This window comes from Hydra viridissima, unplaced genomic scaffold, assembly GCF_058129835.1.
Source record: "Hydra viridissima isolate aposymbiotic clone 2 unplaced genomic scaffold, HvirCarnegie_v1 scaffold_5, whole genome shotgun sequence".
Lineage (NCBI taxonomy): Eukaryota > Metazoa > Cnidaria > Hydrozoa > Anthoathecata > Hydridae > Hydra > Hydra viridissima.
Window position 1 is genome coordinate 6432389 of NW_028324304.1, and position 20360 is coordinate 6452748.

At 27.5% G+C, this 20360-nt stretch overlaps 2 protein-coding genes across 6 annotated transcripts; one reads left to right on the forward strand and one right to left on the reverse strand.

The window, feature by feature from the left end:
- Positions 1–10326: 10326 nt before the first annotated feature.
- On the reverse strand, positions 10327–12559 carry LOC149888242 (uncharacterized). Its single transcript, XM_090086902.1, has one exon. The coding sequence runs from the start codon at positions 11298–11300 to the stop codon at positions 10905–10907; it is 396 nt and encodes a 131-aa protein (XP_089943028.1). The 5' UTR covers positions 11301–12559; the 3' UTR covers positions 10327–10904.
- Positions 12560–14339: 1780 nt separating this feature from the next.
- Positions 14340–20360, forward strand: LOC149888243 (uncharacterized). Of its 5 annotated transcripts, none has more exons than XM_090086874.1 (6): positions 14348–14789; positions 15226–15605; positions 18369–18614; positions 18771–18956; positions 19302–19592; positions 20017–20360. In XM_090086874.1, the coding sequence occupies exons 1-6, from the start codon at positions 14711–14713 to the stop codon at positions 20308–20310; spliced, it is 1476 nt and encodes a 491-aa protein (XP_089943000.1). In that variant the 5' UTR covers positions 14348–14710; the 3' UTR covers positions 20311–20360. The 5 variants fall into 5 exon arrangements, with proteins under 5 accessions (XP_089942998.1, XP_089943000.1, XP_089943001.1 ...); XM_090086875.1 differs by having other exon boundaries at positions 14349–14789; positions 18789–18956; XM_090086876.1 differs by lacking the exons at positions 14348–14789; positions 15226–15605 and having other exon boundaries at positions 18532–18614; positions 18806–18956.

Genomic DNA, 20360 nt, shown 5'->3' on the forward strand with positions numbered 1-20360 from the left:
AAAAAAAAGATATTTGAATGAAAGTTTAAAAAAATATATGATAGAAAAAGATCATAGAAAAATAAAAAAGGAATAAATAGAAAAAACAATAGATAAAGGAGAAGTATAGAAAACAAAAAAAAGAGAGGAAGAAAAATAAAGGAAAATATAGGAAATAATAATAATAATAAAAAGAAATCGAATTACAATAACAAAGTTCTTACACAAACAAATAAACTTCGAACTAACGAAGAAAGATGTCAATGTGTCAGTTTCATTTACTTTTTTATGCTGTTGTTTTTTTGTTTGTTGGCAAAATGTTTCTTGTTTGTATTGTATTTCTATTTATTTATTTTTTCCAATTTATTGTGCTATATTCATTTTAATAATACTATTACCTTGTGTTTTTTGCTTGCTAAATGTTGATTATTATAATTATATATATTTAATTTGATTAACTTGCATTAACCTGCGTATTTTAATTTTTGTTTTGTTTTTTGGAATATGTCTAATTTGTATGTAATAAATCATTTAATGTTTTTTAACTAGTCATTATATTAATATAAAATTTAGCATTATTAGGTATAATTTAGCATTATTAGCAATCTGAGCGTTTGTCTGGCCTTTGCATGATGAGCGTGCATTGTGAAAAAATACGCTCCAGAAAATCTGAATTTATGGAACAAATTGTAAATAAGTTTGGAAGTGAACGCAGACGACTACAATTTCTATTTACTGAATAACAATGATTTAATTCTTGTGTTTTTATTTTTATATTTTCTTTAATTTTTTGTTGTCACTGGTCTTATAAAATGACTTGACAAATTGATACATTTATGTAGTTTTTGAAATATCACTGTTAAATTTTGTTTTGCCCCCCCCCCCCCCCCTTGTAAAAAATCCTGCCGGCGCCCATGTTAGCATTCATAAGTAACATATTCCAGGTAGCTGTTTCCCAATTCTTTTTACCTTGAACTTGACATTGTAACTATGGATTTTAATTAAACTTCTCTATTACGGAGATGTTTAATAACTACGTGATTTTCCATATATTCATAATTATTATTTTTCGTGTGAACTCTATATTTCGCGTGAACTCTATTTTCGTGTGAACTCTATGTTTCGCCATTCAGCTTATCATTTACACTCTCATTTTTTTGATTGTCTTAAAACACGGGGGCAGGTAGGGAGAGAATGAAAGCATTAATTAAATAATAATACTCATAGAAGTTGGAGCGCGACACGAAAAAGCATAGTTGCTTATACAGAAGCAAATAAAATCCTGGAATTGATAGTTAGCTTTTTCTATACATAAGTAAAAACTTCTGTAAGAGGAAATTAGCTTCCCGTAAAAATAAAAATTTAATAAACCTGGAAATCTGTATGTGCGGAAGCCGCTGTAATCAATTCTGATGGAATATTGATAAAAATTTAGCATAGCTAAATGTATAAAAGTATTCATTTAAACTATTACGGCTACAAACAAAACAAAACTTAGTTTTTTTTTATTGTGAAAAGTAAAACTTAAATATAAAAAACTCATCATAAAAATGCTACGTTTTTGGGTTTGTTTATTTGAAAGCGCAATTTATCTAAATCTATTTAAGAACTCATGAGAGAGAGAGAGAGAGAGAGAGAGAGAGTTAAAGTTGTTATGTTCAACTGAACGCCTTGTTTTCACATTTGATATTACATTTTTATCCACAGCAAAATTTCAAGCTTGACATTCTGCTTTACTTTTTAAATTTTTCTTGATAAAAATTAAATGATAGCTTTATTGTTTTTTCTTTATTAGAATAGATTTTTTTTATAATGCAGCTGCTACTACATTATAATTCAAATCTATTCAAAATGTATTCAACTAAAAAACTGAAATACTATCCCTTATGAAATAGTTTCTGAAATTAGGTTTTCCATGTTTCACTAAATTGTCTAAAACTCTTTCTTTCTCTAGAATATTTTTTACCGAGGTATAATTATATCTAGTAACATTTATGTATTGAATACTAATTGCAACAGTTGCGCCTTAAGTATTGCAAATTTCTGAAACAGGTTTGATAACATCTTCATGATTAAGTTTAAAATTATTTTTTCGCATTAAAGAATATTTTAGTGTAATTCTCGACACTTGTTTTTGAAAATTATAAATTGTCCTTTCTTATTGGAAATTATAGATTTTTTAACTTGATTTATAAGAAAAGTTTTCGTTTGAAATTTGCCGTGATTTTGTTTCGTTATAGACTTTCTACATTTGGAGTCTAAAAACACTTTCCTTGATTTGTACCAATTTAAATTAAATAACATTTACAAACGGATATTATTTATAAAAAAAGACGCCATTTATAACTTGACATTCTCTATATAGTTCACCGAAATCACACTATTTTTTGTATATAATAATAAATTAACGAAATTGCCTTTTCTTTGTCATCTGTAATTGCATTACTGAAATTCAGTATCATCTGTAATTGCATCATTGTACATCAGTGCCCAGATTACTACTAAAGAAATAAACTATACTCTTCTAAAAAAATACAGATTAATAATGAAAGTTAGAACATAAATATCTTATCGGAACAAATGATTACAAAAGTGTTTCAATAAAACTTCAAAAGATAATTTCATTCTTATGAAGTTTTTTTTTTTGAAATCTCATTATGATTAAGTTTCCTTCCTTTACAATAACAACGATGATTTTTAGAACACCATTAAAAAATAGAACAGTTAAATAAATCCCATCATCATTATAAATATAATTAATAGTAAAAAATTTCTAATACTGAGTATGAATACATTTCGGATCCACCATTTATCTAATGAGATTAGCCTTAGCTCTGATTCAGTTTTCCACATAAAACCTAGCATATAAAAATGTCTTTGTTTTCGATGAGTTTTTCATGTAGTTTTGTTTCGTTTGTTAATATGCGTGATTCTTTAAATTTAGATTGATTTTATCATTTCTTATTTAAAGTCAGCTAAGAAATTATTTCGAATATCGCTGTAGGATATTACAAACTCATTTCGTGTAGCCCTTATCTGCAACTTGAAACGCTCAAAATATATATGCAATTTAAGGACGAGTCGCTTTAAAATTTTATTTATATTGTGTGACGTTAATCTCCAATTTCAATTGCTCAAAAGTGTATATGCTTTTGAAGACAACACCGTGTAAAAATTTACAAAATTCCTGTAGACCTTATATTTTTAAGTACTCGAAAGTATATATATGCAGTTTAAGGCGACAAGCTGTAAAATATTGTTAGTTCCGTGTAGATCTAATCTCCAATTTTAAACATTTTTTTTATTGTATTATATTCGGATTGTATATCTTTATTTCATTAGTAATTATAATGTATAATATATGGTATATTTACTTACATCTAATTTAATCCATAAAATATGCTTGTTTATATATATAGTATATTTATTATATATTTCTATATTAGATTTTTCATTGAGTTTTCCTTATATTTATTTATCATTTGTTATATTTGTATTTATTATACTTTATTTATTATACATTATTTAGGGTGGCCATCTGCGAGTATTGTGAGGTGGGGCTTTTTATAATTTACTTATGGGTATATTTCAGGGAATTGGGATGGGGTTTTGGTATTTCGCATAGGTTAGGAGGTTCGGGTTAAAAATGTGTGGGGATATGGGGAAGCCTCTTGGTTCTGTGTAGCACTCTGACTTATTCTTGTTAACACGCCTACTTTTCTTTACGTGCAAACTTTTGTTTTAACTCTAATAATAACAGTCCTTTTTCTTTAATATACCGTAATCGTTATTGAAATCTCTACACTTGAAAATTATATAAATACTTATTCTTCTAAACTCCTTTTATAAAATCAAACCTCCGGTCTACTTATATTCCGAAGAACCTAAAACTTTGTACCAACTCTTCTCTTCGTAATTCTTGAAGTTGAGTCTTGTATCCCCTCCTTACGTATCTCTTAACTAACTCCTGACTGACTACTGACTGACTCTCATTTACCGACTAAACCCAACTAATTCTTCTCTGATTCCTACTCCAACTCATTCTTCTGTTTTGTATCTCCCTTTTTATATTGGTTCCAATGCTTCGGGCGTTGGCGTCTTTTCATTTTTTATTCGTTATTGTGTAAATTATTAATTAATGGCTTTAGGTGGTTTTATTTTTATTAACGACATCTTGTTTTACTTAGAATTAGCTACCTCACAGTATTTAGCCAGGACAGTCTTGTATTTTTACAAAATGTCCCGTGTCCTTTATTTGACCACATTTGTCCCGTATTTTTAAATTAATTAGTACAAATTTCACTTTTGAATTTTTAATGAAAATTTTAACTTTTTTTTTAAAATCAATTTGCAAATAATGATGTCGTCAAACATTTCTATTTGAAAAACTAAATTTGTCATTTTATTAAATCAAAATATTGTTTTATAAATTAAACTTCTTTTGTCTTACTAAAATAATGTTTTCATCAAATAAATTAGTCAAGGAACAGTTTTGATGTTGTATCAAAGTAGCAAATGTAAAAATCGACTTGATATTAGACAATTGATTCATTGACAACAATTAATTACAAGTCTAAATTAAAATGCTTACATTTTCATAATCTAATTAAGGAAAATGTTTCCTTCCTTAATAATGTTATTTCAAAAGAAAAATATATAAAGTAAAAGTAAATTTATTTTTAAAACTTAATTTATTTGAAAAAATATCTCACAGTTATTATTGAATTTCTCAGCCATTAAATTAAATTTTAAATTAGACAAAAAAAATTTTTTTTGCAGCACAATAACGTTGTACTTGAGATTGCATTCTCAATTTTTTTTACTTAAACGCACTTTTGTCATTCATTAAGAAATAAATTTTATCTGAAAATGTTGAGGAACTTTTAAAAAATAACTACAAAATTTAAAATATTTTGAAAAACAAATTAAAAACTTCTTTTTGCTTCAATATATTTACAATAAAATTTTTTTAGCTAATGTCCCGTATTTTTAGCAAAACTCCCGTATTTTTTGCCAATTTTCCCGTTTTTTTGAAAAAAATCGAAGGCCACCCTAACTTTATATATTGTTTATTGTATTTTATTTATACTTTATCTTTTATTTCTTTCGAATAATTACTTGAAAATATATAAGTTGTTCAATTGATTTCGTGTAGACCTAATCTGCAATATTAGATACTCGAAAGTATATATGCAGTTTAAGGCGACACGCTGTAAAATGTATAAAATTCGTGTAGACCTTATCTCCATTTTTAAGTACTCGAAAGTATATATGCAGTTTAAGGCGACAAGCTGTAAATTATTTGTTAGTTCCGTGTAGACCTAATCTTCAATTTTAAACTTTTTTTTTTTAAATTGTTTTATGTTCGTAATATACATTTTTATTTGATTTGTGTCTATAATATATAGCATATAGTATAATTATTTGCATCTAATTTAATTCACAAAATAATTTGTTTTTATATGGCATATTTTTTACATATTTCTATGTTATATTATTTTTCTTTGAGTTTTCATCATATTTTTTTATCATTTACTATATTTATCATTTGTTATACTTTATTTATTATACTTTATTTATTATGCTTTATTTATTGTTTATTGTATTTTATTTATACTTTTTCTTTTATTTCTTTCAAATAATTACTTGAAAGTATGTAAGTTGTTCAAATGATTTCGTGTAGACCTAATCTGCAATATTAGATACTCGAAAGTATATATGCAGTTTAAGGCGACACGCTATAAAATATTGTTAGTTCCGTGTAGACCTTATCTCCAATTTTGAACATTTTTTTTTAATTGTTTTATATTCGTAATATATATATTTATTTGATTTGTATTGACGATATACATCATGTATTCATTATGATTTGCATACATATATCGTATTTTATAAATTTATACTTCTTACCATTTTGCATATTGTGCATTTATTGTTACATAGTATATTCAATATATTTATTCTATATTTATTATTTATTCCTATTGTAATTTATCTATTATTCATCATGTTTTATTTATATATATTACTTTTCATTCATCAAAAATTTCGACTATCTAATCGAATGTATATTAGTAGCCTAATCTCAAATTTGAAGTATTCGAAATTATATGCAGTTTAAGGCGACATCATTGCAAAATAATATCGATATCGCAGCTTTATATTCTTATTGAAGTACAATAGAACAAATATGTAACATTGGATGAAGTTATTGCATTATTTTGTTGAGAAATAACAGGTTGGTGTTAAGTTAAACACAGTTTTTAAGTATACAAGGAAGTGTCCATTGTAAGCATCATTTCTTGTTAAGCGCGGTAAAAATGTAAAGAAACTATGATGATGTGGATAGATTTATATAGAAACCTTGATAATTATTGAATTGGTATAACTAATATTGTTTACATTGATATAACATAATATTGTTTAAAAAAACTAATTTAAAAAAGATTTTCATTACTTAAAAATCTACGCATTACTTTTAAATTATGAAATGACGTAACTTTGATTCCGTGCCAAATTGAATTTTTTTTGGCGTAAGAAAATGTATATCTTGTTTATTTCGATACACACTCGTATTCAAGACAAAACAAAATATTTTTTAAATAAGTATTCTAAAAGTCTTTATTAAACAGTTTTTATTTTTTTGATATAGACTTAAATAACATAAATAATTGTTATAAATATTCGTGTAGGCCTAATCTTCACTTTTAAGGATTTGTACGATATACATGCTTAACAATAAAACGCTGGTTTTTAGCGAAATTTTAAATCAAAAACAAAAATATTAAATGGAAACTCTATAAATGATCAAAGAAAACCACGCAGATTGTGAAAAAAGTATCAGCTAAAAAAAATTAGTCAGAAAAATTATGCTTGAATTAAGGTCTACACGAAATATGTCGCCCTTAGTTATATGTAGACCTAATATAGCAAACTTTCACATTTCGTGTAGACGTAAACTGCTCTTATATATATATATATATATATATATATATATATATATATATATATATAAAATTACGTATATAATTGTAAATTTATCTATTAGATATATCTTTAAATTGTTACTTAATTATGTCAAAATGCTCAATTGTAATAAATATTTGTTTTTAAGAACTTGATTTTTGACTATTATGACAGGTTTGATTTTTGATACTATATTTTTTTAATAGTTTGTTTTCTTTATGATTTTTATTACATAGTTTCTTTTTTCCATTATGTAATATGACATTTTTCAAAATATGCATGTTTACTTTTTGTAGTTTTTAGTTTTTTATGTTTGACACAATCTCCTTCTTTATTTTCCTTTTTTTTTTCTCCACTCTTTATCAGATTTTATATTTGATGTTTATTTTTGCTCTTTTGAAATTTGAAAGTACTTCAAAATTTTGTCATCAACAAAATGTGCTCTATTTGAGTACATTCCATCAAAATTGTTTTATTTGTTTTAATTTTTTAACATGTAACTTGAAATTTTTCGACATCACTTTTAAAAAAGGTTTTGCATAAAAGAATACATATATTGTACTGTGGTTAGATTATTTAGTTATTTCAATGGTGCTGAGTAAGTGTTATGAAATTTACCTCATAATTTGATTTTATGTTTTTACAATATGATTAGTTATTGTTTATTATATATTTTTTTATTATTCAATAAAGGGGCATCATTGAGATTGCATTGTTGACATGTAAGTTGAAAATTTCACTCATCAATTTTGTAAAAGGTTCTACATAAAAAATAAAACGTTTACACGGTGTACTCTTAATTGGCTATTTAGTTAAATACTATGGTATATCTGATTTTATTATTTCAAAATATGATTTAGTATTGATAATCATTTTTTTAATAGTGTATAAGAGTGGCATTTTATTAAAGAACTTTTTTTCCCACAACTTTATAAGTTAAACCATTTTATTTAATTTTGGTTTTTATATTAAGTGTTGCGTGAATGGAAACCATGAAGACTTTTATCATGATCTAGGTGGTTTCCTATTTTATTATTATTTTATATTATTTTTTTATTATTATATGTTATTTCCTAGTTTTTTATGGGGCTCATACTTCATACCACCTAATTCAAATTATTATGATGTCTGGGACACTGAATCTTCAGATTCAGAGGAAGTAACTTTAAATAGAATTTTTTTTAATTTTATTTGTATGAAATATGTTATATTTATATACATTTTTTTGTGACTTTTTCTTACATTTTCCTAAACTTTCATAACAAATATTAACAAATTGTCACTCCAGAACAACGAGGTTCAATCAACCACCAACATGAGACTGATATAATGAGCATCAATGTATCAAATCATCAAAATTTTGTTACAGTTCATGATTTTGGATTGAAAAGTGATCTTTGTTAGTTTAAATAAAAGTAGTTAACCATTTTAAAAGGCTGTATAAACATAAAACTGTCAAAAAACCAATATGCATTTGTTGGTTGAAACTGTAATGGTTTCCGATCTTTATAATATGTGAGCAATATATATATATATATATATATATATATATATATATATATATATATATATATATATATATATATATATATATATATATATATATATATATATATTATGTACATATACATACACACTTAATTTTTAATTAATGAAATATTTATTTTGAAATGTGTTTATTTTCCCTACTTAAGGTCTAATTGAGAGAAACGCTTTTGAAGAAGCAGATTCTATTATCAAATTTCAAAAGTTTGATGCTATAGACAATAATCCGTTTATTCTTGTTATAATAACTTCTCTTATGAAAAGAGTCCATGAGAGGGTATGGTGTACTTTTTTTTTACATTAAATAAATAATTTAGTGTTTTTATTATTACGCTTTATAATGACAATTAATGTACCTAAAAACTTAGGTTATTTGTAAAAACCATAACATAACAACTAAAAAGGCAGTAAAATTTAATACACAAAAATTAGCAAAAATGCATGCCAGGAAAAGGGAATAATCTAGAAATGGAGGATTAACTTTAAGCAAAATGAGATGTACAGATGAAGTGCAAAGTCCTATGGCTTACCTTCTTGTTGGTGCACTTTGTTAAGTAAGTTAGACTTTTAAATACAAGTCTAATTTATGAACAGAATAGCCAAGGCAACATTTTGTATTATTTTAATTAAAATTAGGTTACACTGCAAAAAATAGAAAGCAAATGAAAATGTTATTCACTGCATATAGGTGGCAAGGCCCTTTTGGACAGTCAGACGTCTAAAAAATATTACTTGGTTAAAGCGGATTTTATTGGGCAGGATTTTGAATGCCAACCCTAGTTGTAATTGAATATATTATATAAAGTATATTGAATTTAACTTTGTGATTGTCACTGTTATATGTCAAGATGGAGGCTTCCAGTGTGGTTTTTATCCAAAATCTGCACTTGAATATTTCTTTACTCATTTCGACTACTCAAGAGACCTTGATATATATTGTATTTAAAAAAATGCCTACCCGATAAAATGTATTATTCAAAGAACTTATCTTGTTCGAAAGTGTGTATGCTAACAATATGGAAATAGTTATGTTATAATACCTTCAATGCAAGATATGTAAACATGTTTGAATGGTCTTAATAAATGAACCTTATAGCGCATTTAGTGTTTTTTTATTCAATGTTTTAAATTTTCACTTGCTTTTGATGTACTCACTTAAAATTCACTCTCTCCTACTTGCAGGTTTGTAGACAGTGGCGGACTGGGCCGGCGGGACACCGGGACATTTGCCGGTGGGCCGGTCGAACAACGTTTAAAATACATCTTATAAATTTATTAAAATTGTTAAAATTACAAAATTTGTAACTTTAACAATTTTAATAAATTTATAAGATGTATTTTAAACGTTGTTTAAAAATTGAAAACTGCAAGATTATCTTACGAAGAAGTTCTCACAATTCTTGCAGAAATCGAAGTCGTTACAAATAATCGTCCCTTAACGTTTTTGTATGAAAAACCAGGAGACGAACCGTTATCTCCTAATCATCTCGTGTTCGGAAAAAGAATAAGCTCAGAAACATTATTAATAAAAAACAGCTATGTAAATATGGACATAGAAAAGCGCGTTGCATATAGAAACTCTATTTTAGAACATTTCTAGAATAGATGGCGAAATGAATACTTAACAGAGCTCCGCGATTTTCATAAAATTCATAATAAAATTGGAAGTAACAATATTATAAAAAAAGGCGATGTAGTGATAATCCAAGACTCGAATTTGGTTCGAGGATTATGGAAACTAGGGATTATTGAAAAACTTTTACCGTCAACAGATGGACAAGTGCGTGCAGCAAATGTACGATGTGTCTCGTGCAGCGAATGTACGATGTGTCTTGCGTATCGTACCGCAGCTTCCAAATTTGTGTTGCAACAAGAAATCGCTTGTTTCGACACTATTTTAGTAATTGTCCATGTAGACATGGTGCCACAGGTTTTCGTATGGCTGCAAAAGTTGCAGAACTGTCTCTTGAAGACGACTCCCATCACCAGCATATATTTTGAAATTGCAAATATATCCACTCTTTGCTTCACAGACCATTCGTATGAGCAGCCCATATTTGTGGATTATAGATGCCTTGTACACTTTGAATGATAATCGACCTCGCCGCGGCATAATACTTTCGTCTAATGATAATTCTCGTTGCGGCTTATAAACATTCTCAAATTTGGATTAGAAATATTCTATAATTGGACGAATTTCTTTAAGCCGGTCTCTTTCATTTTGATCGTTTGAATTGTTGGAAAAATGCCAAGAATATTTGGCGAAAACGATCACGACTCATTACTTCCGCAAAAATTGGGGTTGCAATTGCTCTTTCTGTTGACCAATATTCATTCCTGGTATCTTTGCGAACTTTGCCCATAAGAAGAAGTAATCCCAACATTTTTTATAATTCTACCGTAGAAACGTCTTTCTATTTTATACTTTTTGCTCTGTCCTTAAACCTGTCAATATTTTGTTGATGGTAACGATTAGTTTCTTCGGCCATGTAATCAAATAAATCATCTCCTATAAAAAGTTGAACAACTTCAGCTACACTTTTTGAATCACTTGGTATCACAACAACGCCACTTTGTCCTAAAAATTGTTCTATAATTGGAGGATTGTCATATTCTGACCACTCCACTTCTTCATTCTCACTTTCTTCAGAATCGCTTGGCGGTATGGGTAAAGTCCTACGTCTTCTAGGATGAAAAAAGTCCTCATCACTTTCACACTCGCTTTCAACTTCTGCAATATCGGCATCACTTGCAATTTGCGATAAATTGTCTGCGTAAACTTCACTGTCACTACAACTATCAGAATCCATTTTTTGCGACAAAAATTTTTGTAATAAAAAAATATTTAAAAAAAGATGTTCGATCGTCAAAAGCTCAATAAAAACTGTCTGAAATATTTTTAAAATATCCGTTTAACATTCCTTAATTAATGAATGTTTATATAAAAGAGAAAGCGATTAGAGATTGCTTAGTCTATGCATATAAATTATGAGCAATTGGAATGTAAACAATAACATAACAAAATTGATGATTTTTTCGTTATCTTTATTACATAAACAAATGTTAAAGAAATTACGTTGAAGAGTCTGAAGAGTCTAAACAAAAAAGTGCGAGCTAGTCTTATCAGTTTCATATGTAAACCAATCGAGTAAAATTACTTTGTGCAGCTTTTAAAGTAAATTCATTCAAACGGGTAAAAATACCCGACCCGCTTATAGACAGCAGTCCGCAAAGCAGGTATTTTTACCCGCCCCGCATGTAATATGTAAACATTTTTATCAATATTAGAATAAACAATGGGTTAGTTTTGTGTATTTTGTGAGTCACACTTAGAATTATTAAAGACTGTAAGTAATCTTTTAAAACCTTTTCATTATCGCCATGGTATTTCTTCAACACAAAATTGTAAAATTCCTTGCAGGCAAGGTGGTTGTTGCAGAACATATGACAGTGTCCATACCCTTAAAATTCATTTATATAGAAAGCATCCAAGTGATCCTTATACGGAATATGAAAGTATAAATATTTCTCTTGTTAAAAGGAATGGTGATCTAACAGATCAGTAAGGTAATTATACAGCAGCACATGTTGATAAAGATAACACTAGTAATATTTATTCAAGTGCATTAAATGGGGAAAATATAAAAGATATGATTCTAGATGTTTTAATGACTCTTAGATGTCATAACACAAGTGAAGTTGTAATTCAGTATATAGGAAAAAGTGTTCAAAATACTTTTGCCACAGTAACTGAAAGTGTACAAAAAACAATGCCCAATAATGAAACTGACGCTGGCATAGTAAATGATGTGCTAAATGATATTGAATATGAATGTGTAAAATCTAGTTTAATTACATCTAGTTATTTGCAAAGAAATTATTTAAAACAAAAAGGGACGGTTACACCTATTGAAATAACTGTTAGGTTCAGATCTGAGATGCGTCATAAAGTTTATAAAAATAATATGATAAGTTATGTAAATGAAACTATGCAATATATTCCTATACTAGAAACCATTTCAATTGTGCGTTCAATGTACACTTTTAATGAAATAGATTGTAATATTAGCACAAAATTAAATAAATTACCTTGTTATAGTGATGCAGAGCAATATAAGAATCACCCTTTTTATCAAAAACATCCAAATGCTCTTCAGCTTTAAATATACCGTGATGATTTTGAAACAGTAAAACCTTTAGGTTCAAAAACTAAAGTTCGCAAAGTTTGTGCTGTATATTTGTCTATAAAAAATGTTAACAAAAAGAGATGCTCTAAATTGGCAAACATATATCCTGTAATTTATTGTTTTTCAGCTGATGTTGCAAAGTATGGATATGAAAAGCTTTTAAAGCCCGTAGTAAAGGACTTGTTAGCTTTAGAAAAAGGAGTTAAACTGTATATAAATGGAAGTTACGCTTGCATATTTAGTGCAGTTGGTATGTGGTCTGGGGATAATTTAGAATTGCACCAGATTTTTGAATTTAGTTCAAATTTTAGAGGTCGTCATAAAGTACGTACGCCAAAAATTTTGAAATATTGACCCCCCTCCCCCCTGTTACCATGTGAATAATAAAGTTGATGATAAACCTAAAAACTCAGTTAAACTAACGGATGGATACTCTTATAACAAAATAAATTCAATAAAATGCAACCTAGAGAAATTGTACAAAGTTTGAAAATTTGAAGAAACAAAGTCTAAGACAGAGAACTTGCTCCAAAACTTGATGCACCGTGTTAATAACTGTAGCAACTTGGATATTGAAGATTTAAAATACATTGGAAAACAAGTGAGTAATGAACCATATCAAGCTTTTTAATAGTTAGTAGTATTACATCAGACACATACACAATTATATATATATATATATATATATATATATATATATATATATATATATATATATATATATATATATATATAAATATACACACACACACTTTTGATGCAATGTCAAAATACAATTTAGTGACATAAAGACATAAAGACGTCGTCATAAGTTGCTTCCAACAAAAGAATTAATCCTCAAACAAATTTTGCTTTAACAAAGAAAAAAAGAAAAGAAAAAATTAATTTAAGTTTTTGTAAACCCGCTTCTTATGAAAAAGAAACTATGTTTAAGACCGAAAAGCTAAATATTAACGGAGATGAAAAATCTTTTAGCACTGTTGATGGAGCAACTCACAAGAGCTGTTCCGATAAACTTTCTACGATTGGTATTTCAACTATACACGTAACAATTCCAAATATAAGTGTAAATGTAGCATAAAGATTAGTTAATAATATTCAACTGTTAAATCAATTTCACATCTGGATTTTCTTATTTATTTTACATACGCATTTCTTCCTGACCTCAAAATTTCTTTATTTCATATTGCGCTTGTTTGTTTGTTTTTTTGTTTGAATAATATAAAAAAATAAAATAAATAGTTCTATCATAAAACAACATGGACTTGCAACCTTGTCCTTAGACTTTTAAACATTGTTTAACATATTATAAAGGTATAGATATATAAGTTAACAGAGTTAATGCCAGAGTGTATCAATTATTGTTCATAATTCATTTCTAAATTTCAAAATACGTTTCTTAAAGATTTAAATCTTTAAAAGTTTTTTGTGCGCTTTTAAATATATAAAACTAAGTGCAATTTTCAATAGTATTTTGAAATCAGAAAAAATTGAATTCGTTGTGCAAGACAAAACTTAATGTTATCCGTTTCACCCTTTGTTTAGCATTTGACGTTTCACAAATATACACCTTTTCAAGATGTAATTAAGAACTGGAAAGTTGTAATTAAGAAACGTCAGATGTTATTGAGAAAATGAAAGTTGTATATACACACTAAAAAAACTAACGGCATTATAACAGCATTTATGTACGCAGATTCTATAATGCCGTTATTAATGCTGTTATATTCACGGATCCAAAGATATAATTGGAGACCAAACAATTTTGGCGTTATAATGGTGTTATATTTGCTGTTATATTATGCTGTTATGTTATGGTGTTATATTTAAAGATTTTTGCTGTTATTTTTACTGATAGTTTTGCATTTATACTTGCTGTTATATTTAATGTCACACACGTGACAGCAAATATATCAGCAAAATATCACTGCAATGCTGCCACATTTTGGCATATTTAAATAAGATGTTTTGAAACTGCCAAATTAGTTTCTAAAGCGTTAGCACGAGCTGATAAAAGTAAAAAGTAAATAAAAATGAAAGCAATTAAAGTTAATTTTAAAGAAAATGCTGAAATAGTTATTGCCAGTAATTTTTTAGAATTTTGTGCATCTGGTAGGTATATTTTATTTTATTTAGACTAAAAATTTTATCATTTTAATTCACCGTATCATTAACGATTTTTAATTTAAATTGAAAATTATCATTAGAAAATGCTCATGCATCTTAATATAACTAAATAACATGCTAATTTTATATTATATGTTATGTTAAATTTTGATTCGAAATAATTTTATAGTAGCACTAGGAAACTTTACTTGCTTTTATAATAACATGTTAACATGTTATTATAAAGTCAAATGTCCTAATCGTAGTATCATCTCAAATCAAAATCTAAAAATACTTTGTTACTTTTTTCAAACTGTTAAAATAAAATTATAGCACCAAAAAATTTGTCACTCCTTTTTTAATATGATAATTTGAATTAGTAGATATGTAAAAGACAATTTTCAATAATATCAAGTTATATTTACACTATTTTATGTTTTAGCTCGTGAAACCTTTAATTTGCCCATGATTGAAGAAATCAAGTGGAACGGTTGTAAAGTAACTGCTAGTAGTTTTGCTGCTCTTCTCAATGAACAAAATTTAGAGCTTACGATTCAAGCTCCACAACTTGTTGATATTTCCAACACTCAACAAGTTGGTCTTTTATCTAATTTAAATAAAACTGACACAGCTCAATCATCACCATTATGCCAATTTTCATCCATTTTAAATGATTATGTAGATTTTGTGGTACCATCAAAGAATATAAATCTGATTTCTGAAAAACAATATATGGCTGAAGAATGTAGTGTAAATGTTGTTCAGCCTCCAGTGAGACAACTATCTTCATCAGATCTGAAAACACCCCCGACACCACGAAAGGTAATAAACTATAACTGTTCTGTTTGTTATTGTAAAACTACAACTTATAGTTTTATGCTTCATCACTTAAAACTGCATGGCAACCAAGCAGCCGTTTTTTGTGAAATTTGTTTGTCAAATTTTAAAAGTCTTTCAGGATTCCTGAAACATTCCAAAAAATGTTCCATTAACCAGGTCAATACCTGTACTACTGAAAATGAAGTAGAAAACGAGTTTGTGGTTGAAATTGGTACTACAAAAATTAACGAAGATTATTTAGGAGCTTTGGCATTACATTTACAAGGAAAGCACAGATGTGCTCAAAATGTTTTAAACATAATTTTCAGTAATTTAAAGGAAATGCTTTCTGTATTGAATGTTGACATAGAGGCTTTAAAAGCAACTTGTGATAAACTGTCAACACAATATTTACGGGAAAAGTATTACAAGAATTATTTACAGATTCAAACCGCAAAAGTGATTGCTCTGAATAACCAAGGTTGTTTTATTCCTTTCATTGAAATATTGTCTTTCCTATTACAATCTCAAGAAATTAGTAACTTTACAGCAGTGAATGGGGACACAAACCACATGAAAATTGGAATATATTGTGATGACCTTGGAATAACAAATCCTTTAGGAAAGGCGCGTAAAAAGCAAAAAATGTTTGTATTTTACTTTCAAATTTTAAATATCCCTTCATTGTATCGCGGTAGAATGTCTACTATCTTTCCGTTAATTTTTACTTTAACTAAATGGGTAAAAGATAAAAATTTTTACAGTAATCTTTTCAGTGATTTTATTTCTTCGATAAGCCAGCTGAAAAATGGAATGGTAATTAAAGTTAAGGGTGTTCCCAAAAAAATTACAGTTGAAGTAGTATACTTCTCAGGAGACTCTCTTTCTGCAAATGCAATTGGAGGTTTTAAAGAAGGTTTTAGTGAAAAGACATTGCGTTGTTGCAGAAGTTGTAACTCAACCAGACAACAAATGAAAGATTTTTCTAACCATGAAGAATGCAGTATTCGCAATGCTCCTGAACATATGACACGTTTAAATGAACTAAACTCTGGTTTAAGCAAAGCTGATAAGTTAAAATGGTCCAAATACTACGGCGTTGTTTCAAAAAGTATACTGTCAAACATTCCAGGATTTGATGTGACAAAACAGCTTTTATTTGATCCTATGCATGATTTGTTAGAAGGTCTCATTCCACTTCAGTTAGAGTTATTTTTGTTGTACGCCATTCAGAACAATTTTTTTACTTTGCAAGAAATAAATGATTGGCTGCAGCGGTTTAGCTATGGTAATGGTATTGAAAAGCCTAATATGATTCATTCCTCAATAAAGATTCATGGTAGTTTTGGCAGTGGCCAAACATTGACCCTTTCTCGTGTGATATCATTTTTTGTCTTAGAACGCATGGGTCAAACAGATGTTCATTTCATTTGTTTGTCAAAAATTATTCAGGTGCTTCAGCTGTGCTTGTCTCCTGTTGTTACCCCCCTTTTTTTATCTGATTTAAAAGCGTTAATTCAAGATCATCATTGCTTATTTTTGTATTTGTATCCTGATAAATTCATTCCGAAGTTACACTTTCTTATTCACTACCCTGCTCAAGCTGAACGGTTTGGGGCTCTACGGGAACATATGTGTATGGCTTATGAAAGAAAACATCAGGTTGTGAAGAATTTTCGACACTTTAATTTCAAGAACATTCCCTTTTCAGCATGTAAAATGATGGTTGTTAATACCACAAGCAATTTTTTTAATGCAGCTGGAGAAAGACGTGGTGATGTATATGGACAAGTGGACGAGTTGAAGTTCAAAAAAGGCTCTATTATTTCTGCTAAAGTAAATGGCATAATTTACAAGATTAATGATATCATTTCATGCCTACATGAAGAAAAGTTGATATTCTACAAAATCCTTTCAATATCATCAGAAAATGACAAGCGTGCTTTTAAATGCTCTAAACTTATAGTACAAGCGCACTCAGCATATTTGATATGTTGTGAATCTTCTGAACAAGTTCTTATTTATCCAGATACTTTGATATTTCCTTGGTGCGTCATACAATATTCTAATTCTTCAAGTTCTGTGAATGGCAGAATCAGTATTTTTCCTTTAGCAGTGCCAAATCTAAGTTTTTTTAATATATGTTTATAAGTTTATATTTTAAAGTACATAATAAAAATTTGTTAATTTTATTATATTTTTTATTTTTACAGCAGAAACACATTTAAAATGTGAAAATATTGTTTGAATAAAGATTAAAAGGAAATTCAGATTTTAACATATATTATATCCTTTTTTGTATGTTCAGAAAATTTGGTTTGAAATACTGAAATCTATTGTATAACTCTTGCATTTTATTTTATTTTTTGGCTATTAAACTTTCATAAATGTTGGCATTTTGACATGACACAACAACACAATAAATATGTTGCAATAAAAATCACAAATAATGTTCTTAAAAAGATATGAACATTTTCTAACATGATTCTTTTATACACAATATAAATAGTTGTGACATTTAATTACAAATTATATAAAATTTATATTAAAAAATTTAACTAAACCTTATTGTAAACAATGTAATATTATTTAATGTATGTTGCTTATAATAAGCTCTGATTTTTAATATGCCACCATGAAACACCCTAAATTCTAAGTCTCAAAAACCATTTAAACAATCGCCCCACTATGATTTAGCTAATATATCACACACTTTGCTGTAATATTTATTATGTCAAACATTTTATTGTGTTAATGTTTTTTCAGATTTCAACAGTTCCTTTTGATTCAGATGAAGTTGCTCACCTGAGGACTTTTTTTAGTACATCATCTTTGAACTTCTTAAACAATGTCTCAACAAATGATATTTTGAAAAAGGAGTTAAAAAGTAGCATTCTTCAGTATTGTCATGTTGCCCTTCCTTCAGACAATGATGCATGGGTTCGGAGAGAGTTTTTTTCTAAACTTAAGTCAACACTTCGTTTTAATTTTCCAAACTGCTTGGAACACTGGGTAAGAATTGTTTTAAAAATTATTTACAATCTCATGGCACTGCTATATTTTTTTAGGTGTGTTTATGACACATACATGTTTTGTTGCTGTTGTATGAAATAAGTATTTGTTTATGTACCCTTAAATGATATAGTTTTGAAAAATAAATTCTCCTAGGATTCACTTCTAACCCAGGTATCAAACATAATTAGGCAACAACGTTGGTCTAAAAGTCATCCAAATGGAAAAGCAATTAGACAATTTCAACAGGTTTCAAAACCTAAAAAGTCTCCATATATTATGGATTCAATATCCACAGCTGAACCAGTACTTTCAGAAGATCAGCTTCTTCTTGAAGTTGAGGTTATATTTTTAATTTATTTATTATGCTAACTTAATTGGAACAGCAATATGATAATCAATACTTGAAATATTTTACTGAATTAGTAAATATTATATAATTAGTAACTATTATATAGTTTTTTTTACTAATTAATACTTTTTCACAATCAAAAATACTTTAAAAAATTGTTTAATGTATAATATATCAAGTAATTTTATAACATGTGTTATACCCACCTTAGCACCATGCGCCATATCATGTTATTTTAAACGATTTTATGATAAACAATTTTTGGTTGGTTAATTGATTATGTGCACCATTGCTTATTTTTGAATTTACAATATTTTTATTTTTATATTTTTTAGAATGAAATAACAAAAACAAAACCATCTATCAATGTTCTTGCAATTTTGAATAGAAATCTTTTTAAACCAAAAATATATGAAAAACTCCCGCTTCGATTGTCACTGGCTCCATGTTTAATAATTGCTGAGTTTAAGCGCCTTTACCCACAGTATAGTTTTATTGAAGAAGCATGTACAATTTTTGTTAATAAAGCATTTGCAGGATCTTCGAATCACCTTGAAAGTTTGCTTGATTTACAATGTAAAATAGGTTCAAAAAAAGCAAAGGATGTCTTGTTTAAGAAATCTGAAGTAAGTAAAATGAAATATTTTATGAATTCTGTTTAATGATTTCAAATAATGAATTTATGAAAATGTCTACATTATTTTTGTGTTAAATAATCTACTTAATGTAGAATTTATTTGTTTATTACAAATATTTATTTGGGAATAATATTTGCATAAATATTTATTTCATTTCAGTATAAACTTATTATAAAAGAAATTAAAATAATTATACAATACCTTAATTAAAATGCAAAAATAGATTAAAAGCTGAAAGAATAAAATTCATGAAATAGTAGCTGAAAAAATTAAAATGAAATCTGGTGTTATAAGAAAAGATTTTATAAATTTTAATCTGTTACAACGAAATCTTTTAAACTATTTGGAAAATACCTATTAAATTATATTTGTAGAAATTTTTATAATTAAAGTTTGAATATATTTCATTAAGTCTGACGATCTGCTCGATGAGTTGAAGATACCTGCAAAGTATGGTCCGCAAGTGCTTTATAACGCAACACAATATGGCGTTCGTAGTAGATCAGGATGCGAAATGATCAACACAGATATACGGACGATTAAAGAAGTTTTATGCGTTATTGTTTGCATTTACTACTTGTTAGACCTCTCTTATCCGTCTTCTTTTTCACAACTAATGGGCCTTTTCCAAGAAATGTTACTAAATGAATGTTTCGAAAAAAAATCAAAGAAGACTTACTCTTATATTACATGTATAAACAGTTAACTTTTTTTAATTAAGTAATTCTTTAAATTTTTTATAAAATATTTCATTTT

Bases quoted from the DNA above. Each gene is read 5' to 3' on its own strand.
- LOC149888242 (XM_090086902.1), bottom strand. From the start codon at position 11,300: ATGGATTCTGATAGTTGTAGTGACAGTGAAGTTTACGCAGACAATTTA.
- LOC149888243 (XM_090086872.1), top strand. From the start codon at position 14,711: ATGAAAGCAATTAAAGTTAATTTTAAAGAAAATGCTGAAATAGTTATT. The intron at 14,790-15,225 runs GTAGGTATATTT...TTTATGTTTTAG, and splicing joins TTTAGAATTTTGTGCATCTG to CTCGTGAAACCTTTAATTTG. The intron at 17,241-17,300 runs ATGGCTTATGAA...AATTTCAAGAAC, and splicing joins CTCTACGGGAACATATGTGT to ATTCCCTTTTCAGCATGTAA.